Source organism: Xiphias gladius, chromosome 6 (assembly GCF_016859285.1).
Source record: "Xiphias gladius isolate SHS-SW01 ecotype Sanya breed wild chromosome 6, ASM1685928v1, whole genome shotgun sequence".
In the NCBI taxonomy this organism is placed as follows: domain Eukaryota; kingdom Metazoa; phylum Chordata; class Actinopteri; order Istiophoriformes; family Xiphiidae; genus Xiphias; species Xiphias gladius.
Window position 1 is genome coordinate 6,254,125 of NC_053405.1, and position 17,884 is coordinate 6,272,008.

Below are 17,884 nucleotides of genomic sequence, written 5' to 3' on the forward strand. Positions count from 1 at the left end.
TTCTTCTACCGGGCTCTAGCATTAATAGCCAGAGAACATTTCTTGTTTATTCACTACTTCATCTTCATTGTAAGAGCAGACAAGAAGAGCAGGTAGACAAATGTCTGTGCATGCAGCCTTTTTTTTTTTTAAATGTTTTTTAAAAATCCAATTTTCTCCTTACCCCCACCGTAGTCTGCAAAAGTCGGGAAAACTCAACTTTTCTTGGCCAGAACCATCTCTAGCCACAGTGGGCAACTCTTTCCAGCAGAGCTGGAGGACTTTGCTGTCATTGCCTCAACATCCTCAACATCCAGTTTGCTGCCGGCAGCCTGCAGCCCACATGAAGCCTCAACCAGGAACACAGAGAGCGAAAATTGCAACAACACGCCTCAGTCAAACAGTGAACTGAACCGTGACCTGTATCACTAGGTCTACCATAAATCCTTCCAGTGCTAAAAGTTCCACACTTTGTCCTCCATAAATCTCCGGAGGGCTCCCAGCTTGACCAGCAATTTGCAATGCAAGTGACAGTATCCTGCACCACAGCTCAGATCACAGGACTCTGGGATCAACTGAGAAAAGAGACTTTGCAGCTTATCTAAAAGTTTCTAGTGCAGTGTGACAGTGTCCTATAATGTAGCTTGGATCACAGGGCTTGCATCCAATCTTACCGGTTTCTATCACTGCCTCCGGCTAAACTAACACAGCACAGCACCTCCCCCTGATCTGCACACTATTACTGGACAGGTAGACCAGGATGTCCTACAAAGACTTCAAATAACTGCAGTGTGCTGAGCAGCATGAGAGAGAGAGAGAGGAAAGGTGTGTATTTTTATCCTTTCAGTCGGCTCTGCTTCTGCTCCTAGATAAGCTGCTGCATCTCCCCCTCTCACACACACACACACGCACGCACGCACACACACGCACACACACACACACACACACACACACACACACACACACACACACACACACACACACACACACAGAGGGGACAGTTTGGGAATGACGCAGCTGTGTGAAGGGTAAGATGTATGTGTGTGCGTGTGAGTCACTGGTAACACAGAGCACCAGACATGTCGTAAAGTCAGTGGCTGATTCAGTCAGGCACAACAAGAAGTGTGGACCCTTTGACCTGTGACCTGTGTTTCTTTTTATTTGTGGGTGTGTGTGTGTGTGTCTGTGTGTGCTTTGACAAGATGTATTATTAAGTTGTCAGGAACCTGACAGAAGCAAAGAGGTCAGAACTACTGCCTCCTGACAGCTTCATCCATCTCGCTTCAAAACACACACACACACACACACACACACACACACACACACACACTGTGGAGAGCGGAGGGGGTGGTTAGTTCAGAGCTTTGGAAAGCGAGCGAGTCCTAAATGTCAGATCTTGGGCTGTGTAGAACAATTTTTGTATATTCCAGAACTGACAAATATAAGAGTGGTATATCATCTCATTTAACTCTCAGTAGGAAAGCAAATAAGTGCCGAATGCCGAATTCCCTAAATGCCGAACTATTTCTTTAAAAGGCCTTCTTGAATTGTTTATTCCTCTCATTTTTTGTGTTCTCTGTGATGTGTTTAACATTATTTAATGGACAAAACATGAATAATGGAAAAAAAAAAAAAAACCCGACAAAGGTGGATAAAGTTTTTGGAAGTTTTTGGAATTTGGAACTGAGCAGGACTTGAATGCCTTGTTTTGGGAACAGTGGGAATCCCCAACACTCATCGAAAGAACAATGGATCCCTTCCATTGGCATGTATTGAGTAGTGGCAGGACTTGAAGCCCACCGCCAACCCCTTACTGTATACATTGGCCGTGTCCTTTGGTGGTCCTCTTCAAGTCTATTGTCTTCTCAAGAGAACTTGGTAAGAAGCTACTTCACATTTTTGGCTTTGATAATCACCTGAAGTGAACAAGGGGATGAAATGCATTTCTGTCTAATCGCTAGATAATCCACGTCATTGCACACACAGCAAGTCTTTCGGCCTCCCCTCAGGAAGTAGCAGTTAGGAGTAGCTTGTGTGTTAAGTGGGCAAGAATGGGAGTTTTAGATTAATAAATGGCTACTGTTACCCTATTTTCAATCCTTGATTTCAAAGGCTGGCTCTTGTGCCTCGGGGGGGATTTTTCAACTTGATCTTTTCATTCCGTGTTATAAACAAGTGATTTAGCCACCCTCCCACTCCTGCGAGAGAAGGTTCAGATTTGGAAACTTGCATAACTGTGTGTGGAAGGAAGAGGTAGGGATTATAATAGATTTAAGACGTCCTCCTCCAGAACATGCCCTTAAGCAAAAAACCTCACTCAGCAAGTAGTCTGATATCACAATTTTTCTTTGTACCCCTTTAATCTTAATGTAAACCGATAGTCGATGAATGTAGTATTTTTAATTCACCTTTCATTCACGTTGCCAGGTATATTGCTTTGGTTGTGAATGTCTATCTGAGTGCAAGTAGGCATTGTTAAGAAATGTGAATTTGTAGTACTAAAAAATGACACACTTCATTTTGTCTGCATTGCCTCCATTGAATGAAATCCCTTACCACTTTTGACCTACCGACATCTCTTTTCTTTCCATGCTGGTATGCAACACCCAAACCTAACAAGTTTAGGCATTTTCAGTCAAGTAACGTTAGCCCACATCACAGAAACAGATCCTAAGGACTGTGATGTTTATTGCAATTTCAGCAACGTTTGCATTCTGTCTTTTTGAAAAAATCGACCCCGACATATGAATACATCTATGTTACGTGAATGGGCTAACAAAGACACAACTAGTCCGCAAGTGCGGTAGCTTCTGAAATGAGAAACAAGACTGCAGTAAGTCAGCAACAAGGGACCTGTCCAAGATACTAGCTTCTGTCCAAACTGACAGCCACTGGAAAGTCCTAATCATTATTCTCTACCAATGTCTAATCATTAATTTAATCTGTCTGGAAGGTTATGTACAGTATGCCGTGAACTAGTTTTGTCCCAGTTGTTGCGTCTCATTTAATGCTTCTCTAACAGCTTTGATAAAACATCAGGAAGTTGATAGTATTTTATGTTTTTTTTACTCTCAACAAGACCAAAACCAAAAATGTGCAGAGGAAGAAGTTATATATCCGGCTCTGGCTAAACAGACAATAGCCATGTTATCACTAGAGTTGTAGCGTGACAAGTCAACAGAAGTCACTTCAGTTCATCAGCACTGTCTCTGGTCACTGTCTCCACATGGGTTCTCATCTGACTTTAAGGAGGGCAGCATTCAATTTCCCATCTGTGTATTTTATTGAGCATGGTAAAGGGAGAAACACACTCTCTGGGCAATACATTTAGGATATGAACACTTGCTCCAAACCAAGAGTGAAATGCAAATAAATCTCAAGCTGAGTACTTATTCCTATCACTGTTTTCACAAATCCCAACATGACTGTGAAAACTACTTTGAACTCAAATTAGGCACAAAGCAGAGGAACTTCATGAGAAACGTTCAAGAGTTCAATCACAGCTGAAGAGAAAAATAAAAGCGGACTGGTGTCACAACAAACGTGTATGTGTGGCATCGCATTCAGACACCTGCAGGACGTGTGGGTTTCATGGTAACAGCAGTAAGGAAAATAAATTCAGATGGTATTTCTGGAGACTAACCTGTCGATGATGCCACACATATCAATCTGCAAGTGGCTATAGTTTCCCAGCAGCCGTTGCTGCACCTTAATCAGGTCCACGGATTGGTCATCCAGAGTCAAGAGACGCATGCAGCCCTGAAACATTTTGAAGGGGTTCCTGCACTCCTGACTGCTCAGCCGAGCAGGGCAACCTGAGGAGGGAAACAAATGACTCTCAGTCAGCGGTTGGACTCAATTTTTCATTTGTTTATATACCGTTTTCTTGGTATCATCTATAAACATTATATATATATATACATACATATATATATATATATATATATATATATGTTTATAGATGATAACAAGAAAACAGTATATAAACAAATAAAAAATTATATATATATATATCTGTTATCTGTTATATATATATAACAGATACGGTGGAGCAGTCAGCCAGTGTAAAAGAAAGGGGTTGTAGAGTTTTCATCATAAAAAGTCACTAATATATTTGTAAATGTCACAGATGATCTCCTATCTTATGAAAATATTGAGGTCAGTGTCGATATCAATAGAAACGTTGAAGCAAATCAAACTGAGGCACATCAAGCTGTAATGTAAAAATTAAAGTTAAGCTAAAATCATAAATGTCTACGGTAAACTGTTGTTATTCAGTGGTTGGAGATGCTTTTCATAATAAAAGATTTGTGAGGTGGCGATGATGGTAGTATATGTCTAACTTCTTCAGTTCATGTGGGAAGTTATGGATGCCTGCTTTAATACACGGCTTAAACTTCACTGTGATATACTACAGGGGTTAGGACTCACATTAATCGGTGTTAAAGGTGAGTGATTTATCGTTGCATGCCGCGGTGACCTCCCGCCTGACTGAATATTTCTCATCTCAGACACAAGTCGAAAATGAATGCCAACCAAGTCATTTGTGACACATGATTATATACTGTCATCCAGGAAACAGCTTTGCCAGGTCGTTATTCACAAGCATTAGCTCAAGTGCCAACTCTTTACTTGTGTATTATAACAGCTGTCATCTGTGGATATCTGAAGATAGTGAATATTGGCCGGTTCCTCGGTTAATACAAACTCAAAACCTCCTCCATGTTTATCTGTTGTCTTGATAAACTCGGTATAATGCTCATTCCCACAGCACTGCTTCCATCAATACAGACAGAGTCAGTTTTTTTGTCCCACTTTGCCTTTTCCCCCGAACAATGTTAAAGCACGCCACCCTGAATTTTTACGTCAAAAATCTTGCAGCCCTCCTTTTGTAGGTAGGCTTTTAATGTGAAAAATAAAGATTAGGAAGTGTTGCTTTTCATTGACGGTAGCTCAACATCAGTCAGCAGCACAGCAAAGAAGAAAACATTTATTTGTGTTAAAACGGAGAAACTCTGAGCAGCGTAGTGTTTGGTATAACAGGACTCTGTTGTACTGCTGGAATTATGTTTTGTTTTTTTACCTGGTCTTTATTTGTTCTGGCTATTTTTGTGGCTATTTTGGCTTTTATGGGTGATTTTACAATATTTAGAGCTGCAGATAGATTCTGTCTCTGAAGTCTGTGGTTTCCCCCCTTGGAAAAAACTTGTCTTTCTACTTACCACTGTCTCCCTCAGCAGCGTTGAATGTTCAGATTCAATGTAGGCAATGGGTTTATTATTCCACTATCACTGCAGAATCTGCTTATTAACCTCTTTTATCCTCAGAGGTTGTTTTTTTTTTGTTCGCCATTGGCCTGTATTATAAGCCTTGACACTGATGTCTTATTTGAGCCATTAGCAATAGGCAGACCTCGGATGGCTGTCACGTAAAAACCACTCCATCACACCAAAGCCTGTGAATGAGCTCCATGGCTTATCCATGAGTGATTCATGATGCCTGAGGTTGATCCTGGATGGTGGCATCCCGCGGCCAAATACAGCATTCATGCTCCAGGCTCTGCTATGCTCTATTTACAGTCAGCCCATCAGGCGCACAGTTCGACACCTCCCAGCAAATGAGGGGGGAATGATAACTCATTGCTTATTGTCACGTTTGAATTTTAGGAGCTCAAAAATTTTTTTGTGGGAGTTGTTTTTCTTGTGACAGTGACAGTGACACACCGAGGAAGAAATGCGACATGAATACACTTGGTCATAGCATCTAAGGTGCGTTTGTACCTATCATTTTACTTTAAGGGTTAAAAATTAATTTTAGTATTATTCATTGTAGTAGTCAAACTCACTTAATTCTTTTTCCTCATATGAGGACTGTTCTGCGTTGTTGAACTGGTAACACCTTAAGTCCCCCTGTTTAGCATTCATAAGTAGTATTTAAACATTTGTTAAAGGGTTCATACCACGCCATAATGTAGTTTCGAGCAGGTATAAGTGGTTATTAATGTAGTTGTCAAGACTTATAACTCCTCCTGTGTGCTCTCATAAGTAGAGGCTGCTGTATAAACAGACAAAGAATGAAAACAGACTGATGGGCTAAAACATTATGACCTTCCCCAGCCTAATATGCTGCTGAGCCTCCAAAACAGCTGCATGAAAGCTGTCAGGCCTCTAAAGCCGCCCTGTGGTATCTGGCACCGAGACATCGGTAGCAGGTCCTTTACGTTCTGTAAGTTGTGAGGCGGAGCCACCGTTGATCAGACATGTTCCAGCACATCCCCCAACAGTGGGAGCACCCCAACAAGCCTTGCTGTTTACTTGTAAAAATATAAAAGATGCCCTCATAAGAGAAATAACGATTGTTGCGAATGCTGCACATTGATAAACACTTAAAAATTTCCTTATATCTGCTTAAAACTACATTATAGTGTGTTATAAACCATTACTGTTGAAATTCCACGTGACTTATCTTGTGATTGGGAAAAAGGGTGTTCGAGGCCACTCTCATTAATCGACAATGATATGTGTGTAGTGGGATGATGTGTATGTCTGCCGCATACATTATGTCTTAATTTGTATTTTAGTGTACAAGAGTGTGACAGAGTGTGAGGGAGAAAATTCACAAGCCCTGCAAACAAACGGTAGGTGAGCTCGAGAAAAATTAAAAGGGACGTCATTTGGAGAGAGATGAATGCATGTATGCATGCAGAAAAAAAAACAGGGGAAGAGGCAAGAAAAACAAGGAGGAGGAGAAGGATAATTTGAAGGGAGGAAATGTCAAAGAGATAGAGAGGAGGAGAGGGAAACTGGCTCGAAGAGCGATGAGAGAGGAGGGGGGAGGAAGAGACAAAGCAGCTTTTTGACTTCATCCCTCTCTGGGGGGAGCACTAACCCTCCTAAGGAGATCTGGAGATGATAATTATTACCTGAGTACCTCCTTGAATTTTAACCAGTCTTAAATGTCAATTTCAGCAGTTTTTCCAACCCCACAGCAAAACATTTCAAGCACAATTTATAATATTTAACAAGAGAAGGCTTTTAGTTGAAGAAACATACCTCTTGGAAGCTGTCCTCAGACGCAGCTACGATGCCTGTGAACTGAACTTCTAAACTTACTGCATGTCTGTCTCAACATGTATTTTAACGGCTACAAAAAAGAAGAAGAACAGAAACAGCACACACAGTGCGGGTCATAATATCTTCTTACCACCAAAGAAGAGTTGACTATCTGTGGTTAGAGGAAGTGGGATGCTGGTGTGAGCGCTAGCGCCTTCGTCTTTGTCCACTGTGATGCTCAGACGATCTTGTCTCGAGTTCATCTCCACTGAATGCCACTGACCATCATTCAGACCAGAACCTAACAACACAAACATACAAACATATAGAAAGAATAATTACTGTTTGGAAAGAGAACTGTGTGAAGAGTTTTGCAAAAGTGAGCCCAGTATAGAGAAATGTGAGTTAGCAATTGGTTTCAACTAGCTAATGTTTTCATTTTAACATGACCTATGATTGATTCAATCGTCTTTCCTGACTAGATTTGGCAGCAAATCAGGTTCATAACTCTTACTCTCGATGGTTTCAACTAGCTAATGTTTTCATTTTAACATGACCTATGATTGATTTAATCGTCTTTCCTGACTAGATTTGGCAGCAAATCAGGTTCATAACTCTTACTTAAGTTCCTGAGGCTTGATGTGGATACTCCGGCGTTGTGGGGCTGTATGGAGCTGTAGTTTAAGTGTGGGGTCAGATTGAATGTTATGGGTTTTTTTTACTGTAATATCGCGTAGCCAAGCCTGGAGGAATACTGATACTGAAGCTTTTGATGCCCCGGAGTCTTAATTTAAAAAAACAGGAAAAAAATTAACACAACAGTATGTAAGACTTTGAGTTACACTTTTTTCTCAAACTACCGTTTCCAGGGTCAAGAATAAAGTATTATTGATCAACTTTATGTTGAAAATTCTCACAGAGGCATCAGACCAAACACACAAGACTGAATAGTTTCTGCAAGGTAGAGCTAGGATGCTATAAACTAAATCTTAATGTAAATAATTACACCATAATTTTGTAACCTTTTGTTCTCATCATCTCTGGTATATTCTGCCGTTCATAAGATTTTTTCACACAATGCTGATTGCATCTGAGATTTGAGTTGCATAGCTCCAGGAGCTCAGAAATGCACAAAATGAACTTTTTCTCACAATCTTTCTATTCTGTCAATGCCAGCATCCCATTGGATGTATGTTTTGGAGGTCGGTGTATTTGGGGTCAAAGTTCAGCTAAGTTGAGATTTGACCTCACAACTTGGTAGGTATTCAGCGTAGTGTGTGCTGCCATGGCTAAGCCACTCTCTCCACCGAAATTATGACCTTTCTCTGCAACATGTCAAACTTTCTCTTTTGGAGTGAAAGCCCTGTCACACAAAAAACAACTCACCTAGTTTGTTTTTCTGCTTAGATAGAAATTAAACAAATAAATGTGGTAATGTTTTATGTCTGTGTCATGAATCTGAGCTATGACAACATGTTATGACATCTCTGTTATTGACCTGAACGACACGGTCAACAGATTCACAGAATCTGTTCAAAATGAAAGACGCTGTGCAAGGTCATGGTGGGACGTGCCTGCGCTGAGCTCCAGTGTGGTCCTGCCTGCTTTATTGATCTGTAGGCGGAGTCTGGCCCCACTCAGGTACAACCAGACTGTGCTCTCCAGCCGAGGGAGGTCGAAGGTCAAGAGAAGCCCCACCCTGTTCCACGTCCTGAACTGCAGCGCTACAGCGACAACCCCTGATGACCACGATGTCAGTCCGGGCAACTGTAGGAAGCTCTGGGAGTCAGTGAACGTCACAGCGACTGACACTGGCTCAGCACAAGAAAAGGTCACATTGCCCTGGGAAAGAGAGGGAGGAAGAGAGAGAGAGAGAAATGATTATAAAAGAGATAATAAATCATGAATATTCATCAGTTGCAGCGGCTGACTCGGTTTAACTTGATGTCACAGAGGTCTCATCGGCAGCTCCCGGAGAAAGGACACCTGTATTACCATATTGGTATTAGCTGAGCAGCTAAAATAAGATGGAAAACCTGAAGCATCAGGGTCACAAAGCGTTTGCACCAACTTTCAATATTTCACTATCTCTTAATCCCAGCATGGCATTGGGAAGTAGAACGGATACAAAAAATAAACTGATTTAAAGCTGGAAGACTTCACAAGCATTAGCATGACTGAAATTTCCATAGCACATTATTAAAACTAAATAAACTGTGCATAGTATCATTCAGGGAGCTCTCCTACACAACACAATGCAAGCTACATGCAAACCTAAAATTCATCATAATAACGTTTCAGTGGTGATTAATGCACACCAGAGAGTGCTGTTTTCTGTATCTTTGCTATCCTTGCATTGGAGGCGGGGCACTGGTTCATTTGGGGCCAGCAGGGCGAAGCCCCACCTGTTGGCAGCGGAAAAAATGCGTGATTTAGTGGTACTGAGTCATTTAGAAACTAATATAATTCAGAATTAATTCATGGGGAAAAAAAAAAAAGTTTGGTTGCTGTTGTTATTTATCGTTACTTTACAATTCAAGGAGAGTCAGTGGCTGGATAGAATATTTTTTTAAAAATGGGGTTTTAATTGCTCTTGGCTGGATAGGCTGCCATGTGGGGATAGTCCCCTGTCTGCAATGTTAATTGGGAAAACAACAATATGCAAGTCTTTGGTATTGAAAGTGAGTGGCACAAATTTGATGCCAGGTGGGCCTGGTTACCTGATGCCTGCTGCAACTTGACTGGCTATTTGCCGAGTACTATTGCTGTCATCCGCTCGTAGTCATCATTAACACAAACCGGGCATTGAGCAGCATAACAGCAAATTGAGGAGAACAAGTAATGTTACGTGCTCAGTCAGACTATCACCTGAATTAAACTGGCTAGAAAATGTGAAATAGCACATTATGACAAACTGTAAAATTGTGTGATTTTCTGGTTTTGCATTTGTCCAAGGTAGTTGATGCCACACCATTATTTTCCACCTAAAAATGCCATTGTACTCGACAATGGCTTGAAATAAGCTTGAAACCATCCACCTCCACATACACATAGGGTTTCATGTATATGTTGTTGCTAAGTGTAATGTTATATTACATTATTAAATGTAACATTTGTTTAATTTTTACAATTAAATCAGTAAATATAATTCATTATAAACAGCAACGCGGTTTATCCTACACAGTGTGTAAACACAGATATACTTTATGAATATCACCATAAACAGTAGTAGAACTATAACACTAAGTTTTATTAGTACACAATATTTCCCAATATACATTCTTTACAGTGATATAATGTACTATGATACAAGTCCAAACTGAAGAAAGAAGAGAGAAAACTTCTGTCTGTCTTGTATTTGACTGTTTTTTAATCAATTAACCAGGTTTTTATTCTACGGATTCACCAGGAAGGCTTCGTGCTAATTAAAGAATTGGAGGTGCTCCAATACCCAATCACAAAATGTTGTCTATGACAATGATTTCCAATCTGGTGTCTAGACCTGCCAAGTAGTCTCACGATAAATCTGAGTGGTTGTACGATGATTAACAGAAATGGGATGGGGGCAAAAACCACTTCTCCACTTCTTGCACTTGATATCTTGCTTATCAACTCTTTACTGTTTTGCTTTTGAAATACTGGAGAATTTTATCCTTACGTGACTAAAAAATATTAAAATGAAGCAATGTAAGAAAGGAACATCACTGGATGAACTGTTAATAGACCATGTCAAAACATTGGTAATCACTGGTCTATAAGAAAAAAACAATTATGGTACTCGTCAGAAGTACCATAATTGTTACTCAATGGTAATGTGCCATTCAGTCCTTCTGACGAGTTCTGAATGGCACATTACCATAATGACATTCCTACGATGCTGAAACACAATAACTTACCACTACAGTGATCTGGTGGTTGTTTTGTTTAGCCAGGTTTATCAGGTTGAGGTCATTGTATAGCAGGTTTTCCAGGCAGCCATGAAAATTCCTATTGGACAAGATGGGTTTCTGCAGTCCATGGCTCTGGACAGCTCCTGCACTTAGCTGCACGCACAAGAAAACAACACACGTGATATATGTGAAAACAAAAGCATAAGTAACAGTCTTAGATATTTTGTTGTTTCCCTGCATAGCAAATTCCAGATAGAACCAGTTTCCAACAGGTTTTCCCAGCATGTCACTGGGAAAAACCTTCACGGCAGGACCTTCAGGACAGTCTGAACCTTTTCTAATGTCAAAGGTTGCAATGCTCCTTTTGAGTTATACAGCAGATGACTGAACGGTGATTCAGCCAACCTTACAACTACATTTAAATCATTTCTATCGCAATAGGAAACGTCAGACCAGTACACAAACTACAAGGTTGTCGGAGAAGAGAAACGGAGAAGTGGTTTGACAAGTGTCTTTGAATGTTTTGAAACCTGATCACTATTGGAATCAATTGGAACCAACATGAACTCAAGCTGCCATATTCCATAAATTACAAAAATAAATTGTTACATTTTAAATAGTATCACTTTACAATGTGTGTTTTTTGTGTGCTACTCACCTGGTGAATATCCCAGTGGCTGAGCTCAGCTGGTATGTGAACCTGCTGTGTGTTTTTATCCACGGTGAGGTTGAGGTGAGTGCTAAGCCGCTCCAGCTTTACGTGGTGCCAGTGCTGGTCGTCCAGCAGACTACCCAGAGAAACGAGGAGCTGACCACCAGAGGATGAACCCACACCTGCAAGGAAGGTGTCCGTCAATTATGTGTGTATAGCTGAGCAATCGCTCCAGATATTGCAGAAATCCTCTCACGTGCTCTTCTTGCTGAGGATCTTTGATTTTTTTTTTTTTTTTTTTCCTGAGGTGTATGACCTCAAAAACACTTCAAGGTCAGCAAACCACGTGTCCTCTTTTATAATGCCTAATGCATTTTTAACAAGGACAAACATGCTTGAGGAAATCAGTACTGTACCTCTTATTTCTGGCAAACTGGAAAAACTCAAGGAAGGTTCATGTTTGATTTATCAAACCAAAAAGAGTCACAGAAACGTTGCGGCTTCAGTGGGATATTTTCATCTTTATTTCAAGCGGGGAGCAGGTCACTGAGGTCACCCGCTCTCATTAGTGAGCACATATCTGTATGCTGGAGGGGAGGTGTACTGAGTGCGATAAATGATGACGCTGCAAAATGATTGCAGGACATAATTAATGACGGACCCAACACCAGCAGGTTCAAATTGGTGGATCCATCTCTGCATCCTCTAAAGTCCTGGGAAAGAAAAGAGTTTCTGCTGACAGAAGGAGACAGATACGTTCACTCATTAATTATGAAGGGCATTTTCTTCAACACAGACTAGACTAAACTACACTGGACTAGACTAAACTGGATGGACAGACAGACGGATTTGTTTCTGCTGTTGCAGAGTATGACTATGGCAAATTAAAATTTCATTGCCTCAGACTGAACCGTCAGGTGGACAAGTCGCAGATTTCGAGAAGGCTTTGACAAAGAGGAAAAAAGTATCTCCGGTTCTCCTGCATTGATTTTAATCTTTTTTAAACTGTCCATCGTGAGCCCAACAATGTTATCGGAGTGCAATGCTAAACTGGTAGGATACTCTTTTAACGGCTTAGTTATGAATCAAAATGTGACAGTCGTGACTGATCAAACCGCACCCACGCTGTCCTGATGAGGCAGATTAGCTGAGTGTTAAACACTTAATAAATAATGCTCAAGGATGTTTTTTTAAACTTTAACTCAGATTTTACTAAGTCAGGAATATCATTATTATTATTATTATTATAGAAAAATACTCAAGGTTTGAAACTGAGTTCAAAGGGGCTGTAAATATGGAGCTGGAGCCGGGACGTGACTAGCTTAGCTTAGCATACAAACTGGAAATGGGGGGAAACAGCTAGACTTGCTCTGTCCACGGTTTAAAAGATGAGCCTATCAACACCTCTACAGCTCACTAATTACCATGCTATCTTATTTCTTTAATCCATAAAAACACAGAAATGTAAAATTTACAATTTGAGGTTTTCAAGGGGAGTTACTGCACATAGCCGCTGTCTTCCACGAAATAATTAGAACATGCAACTCCCTGTGAAACCACAAATAGTTGTTTTAACGTTTCTGTTTGTGCACAGATAACATAATCAATATGCGTATCAATTAGTGAGCCTTACCGATTCTGAAAAGTAGAGAGACCCAGGCTCCCCTTTTTCTAGTCTATACGCTAAGGTAATCGCCTGCTTGCTCAGGCATGACAGTGGTGTTGATAACAGGTTTTTCCAAAAAAAGTCAAACTACTCCTGTAATGACTGGCCCATTTAACGAGATGACATATTTGGTTACAGCTTAAAAGTGGAAATAGAGAGGGTGAGATCAATACGTGAAGTCTGAGGGCAGGCAATTATAGAAACACTTAACTTTCATTCATGAAACGCCCTCTGTCTTTCTTACTCTCCGTCACTCTTAATATTCCCCTTTCCTCCTCTCCTTGACTGCGTGTTTGTGAGAAATCTGCGAGGAGGGAGTTTCAGTCTGAGAGAAAACAAACTTGCCATCATGTCTGCCGTCCAGCTGGAAGGAACCCAGTCCTGTTACACTGCAATAACTGCTTGATTTATCCATGGTGGATGGACTACTATCGAATGTTTTTGTCTTTAAACTGAGGAGTCTGCACTAAAAACTAGTTTCCACTTTCTAGGTGTCTACCGTTCCCGACAGCTCCCTGAGGCAATATCACCTAATCATATTCTGTCTGCTCTTCCATTATGGCTCTTTGCTCTAGCTCTAAATCTGTTTATGAAGGACGACAGTGACAGGTCTTATCAGGAGACAGACTGTTATAATTGTTTCAGGATTTCGGCATCACGTGGTGCCAGTAGTTGAAATAAAGCTTGACTGTAAAAATAATGTAGTTCCTCTAAACCAATTCTCAGCTTTAGTCACAGTAGGGAATTTAGTTTATTACCATATAACAAACTGGAAAAAAGGAAACAGCACAGAGATGTTCGTAGGATGAAAGTCACTGTTGTGTCAGGTCTCTCTCTGTATCCCTCTTTGATCAAAAAAACAGATTGGCAAATCATATACATAAACAGAGTGTAGTAAATAAGACATAAAATTAATACGTGAAAAATAGTGATATAAAGCATAGAATGAAACTTGGTAACAAGACGAAGAATACCACGCTAGCAACCCTGTGAGGATTTGACCTAAATTCGAATGCCAGAATGCTAACATACCCACACTGACAATGTTAACATACTGATATTTAGCAGGTATAATGTTGACCATTTTCACCATCTTAGTTCGGTGTATTATCATGCTAACATTTAACATTAGTTTTGCAGGTATGTGGTCAATTAAAGTATTGTTGTTGGTTAGCTTGCTGGTAGCTGGTGATATTGCAGAAATAAATGAATATCACTTGTAACGGAGGGTTGAGGGGGCAGGTTCTGGGTCGTTGGAACACACTGTTGAGCCATCTGGGTGTCTTGGCATAATTCAGTCAAAGAGGCCGCTAAGTAGTGGCCACTGGTGAGATTAGTGGAACCAATTACACAGTGCTGGTGTTTGGACATCTGAGCAGGCCTGCCTCTCAAATGACGCTGCCTCACTGTAGCTTAACCTGAGCAAATACATAGCAGATATAAAGCAGGGTCATGCTACCAAGAATCTGCTCTTTGCTTGGGTGAGAATATGATTCAAGAACACTTTAAAGGGGCACTAGGTAAGAGAGTGGGAAATTTGTCTGATATAACGAGCAACTACTACAAAGACTAGGGATTAGCAGTTGGACTACTGAGCGGGCCATGGCATTTTGATTAAACTGCCTATCAAATCAGTGGGGCCACCTGGGGCAGCTTAGCCTAAGAAGATACAATATGGATATGTGGCTGGGTCAAGCTCCCGAGTATCTGCTCTTTGTTTTCTAACAGATCTATTTAAATGTTGACCCAGATGGTGCCACTAGAGGAAAAGTTACAGGATTATGGAAGTCCATCCTGACGGGGTCATGAATTTCTGTCCAACATTTGTCAAGAAATTAAACTGAACAACAGAAAAGCGCCGCGGTGGCGCAGGATGAAAGGTCAGGGGATAACCAAAGTCAGTGGGATTCATCCTTTGAGGACCATGAGTGTCTGTACCAAATTTCATGGCAATCCATCAAGTAGTTGTTGAGCTATTTCACCTTCTATGGACCAAAGCAGTGGACTAACCTACAGGCCACACCACTAGTCACACTTGCAAGAAATAAAGAGTTTTGAAAATCTGACATGAATATATGTTGCGCTTTATGACACACGGTTACATTTTCCCTCGCCAGTTCTGCGGCATGACAAGTTTCACCCACCACAGATGGAATGAGCTCTTCTCCTGAAGGGGGAGGTCAGAATTTGTGGATAAATTTGGGGTGTTTTCAATTTAAGTTTCTGATTGTTTCATATTTCGAGAATTCTGTGGCGGCACAGATTCATATTCTGTTTTACCACTGTTTTATATGGCAGTCCATTTTAATAAGCCAAATATGCCAGCTGGCAATCACCATGTCTAGGTAAAATTTAACAATGTATAGGAGCATCCCGGTGATCTAGAGGTTTAATATAGTGACTGTGTTATCACAGTGTCCCTGAAGTCCGTGGAGCCTTGTTTTAAGTCATCTCTCCTCTCCCCCCTTACTTGTCACGTAATTTAACAACCACTATCAAAAATAAAGGCATAAAAAATTGTCAATGTATAAATTTGTTTCTTTGTCTCTCCCTCTGTATTCAGAGGATGACAGTGTGCCAGTCATTTACATTTGCCTTTTAACTATGTAACTGTGTGAAACTTATTATTTTATACTGAGAAACAAACTGTATTGCTGCTGCACAGAAGGACCCAGCGGTAAGCAACCTATTATACAGCAGGGGAGTGGAGTACAGTGAGAGTCCCTTTGCTATCTTTGCTGTTTCAGGCTCCTCTGAAAATAGTGAGCCTGCTGACTGAAACTCTTATGAGGATGTTTACAACAGAAACTCCTGGAGGCTCATTGTAAATCACTGTAGACTAAGCGGGATGGAGCAAGCAAATGCAACAGTAATCACCGCAATTCATAGTCTTCTATCTTCTCTGCCAACCTGCAGACTTTGTCCAGAGAGATTCATCTCTTTTCCAGAGCACTCTGCAGATGCCTGGGGGAGGATCCGGTGGTAGCTTTTGTTGCTCTGTGCGATTAGTGAAAACCTTTGTGATCGTGGTGATGTTTTGCTATTGTAAAATCTGAAATATTCTGTTTTTATGGTGCGAAAAACACAACCAGCAAACAGAAACCAACCTCAGAATGTCCTTGCTATTGAGCATACAGGCAAAAACGACAGGCTTTCACTTAACAAGCAGCTTGCCCTGCATGCCTCTTTGATGCCATCCTTATTTAGTCACCAACACTTAACCCCGTTCGTCCAGAACGCACTGGAGCAGGATACAGTAGCCCTCAGTGTACTTACTGCTGTGTATTACAGCTTCTTGGTGACATTTCAGAATTGAACTGAATTATGAAGAAGTGGGCTACATTATAGCAAACTGACATTTTGATAAATGGAAAGCAGAGAGGAAATGAGATGGTTTTGGATAGCGGACATAAATCTTAATGAGCCAGCCAATTTATTTCAACTGCTTAGACAGCTACAGGCAGATAGAGAGGGTCCAATTGTCTCACTGTTGTATTTATTTTTTTGTTTGCCTGTCTGTCTGCTTGCTTAATGCGTATTGGTCTGTCTGTCTGTCTTTCTTTTTTCATTCAGACATTAATTTATGCAAATGGGTTTTACTCACTAACGAACAAAAACACATCTGCTCTGCCTGAGATCTTTATGTTTGTTTCTATACGCTATACATATCCATGATGCTCAGTGTTAGCCATCTTTAGGTCCTCTGTGTCCAATACAGCTTGTTTTCCTCACAATGCAACATGCATCACTGTTAAAGAAAGGCTCAGCACCAAGAAGATCAGGTTGCCAAATGGGAGAGATAAGTATGAATAGTCTCACAGAATCTCTCACATCCTGCTATGGAGATAATACATCTAAATCTTCAGGTTTTATTTTTTCTAGTTTGAGATTCTCTCCTCTTCTCTCCTCTTCCTCTCCAGCCAGCAGCTGACTGTGGAGGAGCATGCTGTGGCTCAGGGTTGGTGCTCCAAGCTATTGATCTAAATTACACTGTCTGCAGACTGCAAAATCCTGAGAGAGTAAGAGGGAGGGAAAGAGAGGCAGAGGGATGAGAGAGAAAGACAAAGAGCATGCAATTGAAAAAGCCAAACAATCGCCTCTGAAAAAAAATGTAGCTGGGCCAGAATTGGGGCAACATATGAGAAAGGCTTTGAAAAATAACAATGGAAAGACAGCAAAATAGAAAAGGCAGAAAAAGAAAGGTTAGGGGGCAGCCAGGCAGGCACAGAAACATAGAGATCCAAAGAAAGAACCATGCAGTGACAGCACTGTGTTCGAGGCAGAGCATATTTTTGTTTTTTGAGAGAGTGTTGACTGTACTGCTGGATTATCATAGCTCAATCTAATCTCTGCTGTGTTACAACCACGAGGGTGTTTGTTTTCGTTCCCGGCTACACGGACTTTTTTCAGCGCTTTTTTGACTATCAGCTCGGGTCCAGCAGAGAGATGTGTCGCATATGGCAGGAGCTTCAGTCGCAAAGACTGCTCAACTGGCCAGTGTCTATAGGAAAGGCATAGGTATATAGCACTGGAAAGTGTGGTCGACAGCTCACGTTTGGTGACCGTGATGCTCGTGCGTTAGTGTGATATGTAAGGAAAAACAGAAGAGCAACTCTTCCTGAGATGACTGAGATTGTCAGTGCAG

The 17,884-nt window shown here is 41.0% G+C and overlaps 1 protein-coding gene across 1 annotated transcript in view; it reads right to left on the bottom strand.

Annotated features, from left to right (window-relative positions):
- The window catches only part of LOC120790700 (contactin-associated protein-like 4), a 98,210-nt gene that overhangs the window by 37,065 nt on the left and 43,261 nt on the right, over window positions 1-17,884 (bottom strand). The window contains exons 6-10 of the mRNA XM_040128513.1: window positions 11,580-11,755; window positions 10,928-11,074; window positions 8,606-8,873; window positions 7,183-7,332; window positions 3,623-3,794 (exon numbers count right to left, since the gene is read on the bottom strand). Of these exons, the coding sequence (XP_039984447.1) occupies window positions 3,623-3,794; window positions 7,183-7,332; window positions 8,606-8,873; window positions 10,928-11,074; window positions 11,580-11,755 (913 nt within the window). The remainder of the gene's footprint in view (window positions 1-3,622; window positions 3,795-7,182; window positions 7,333-8,605; window positions 8,874-10,927; window positions 11,075-11,579; window positions 11,756-17,884) is intronic.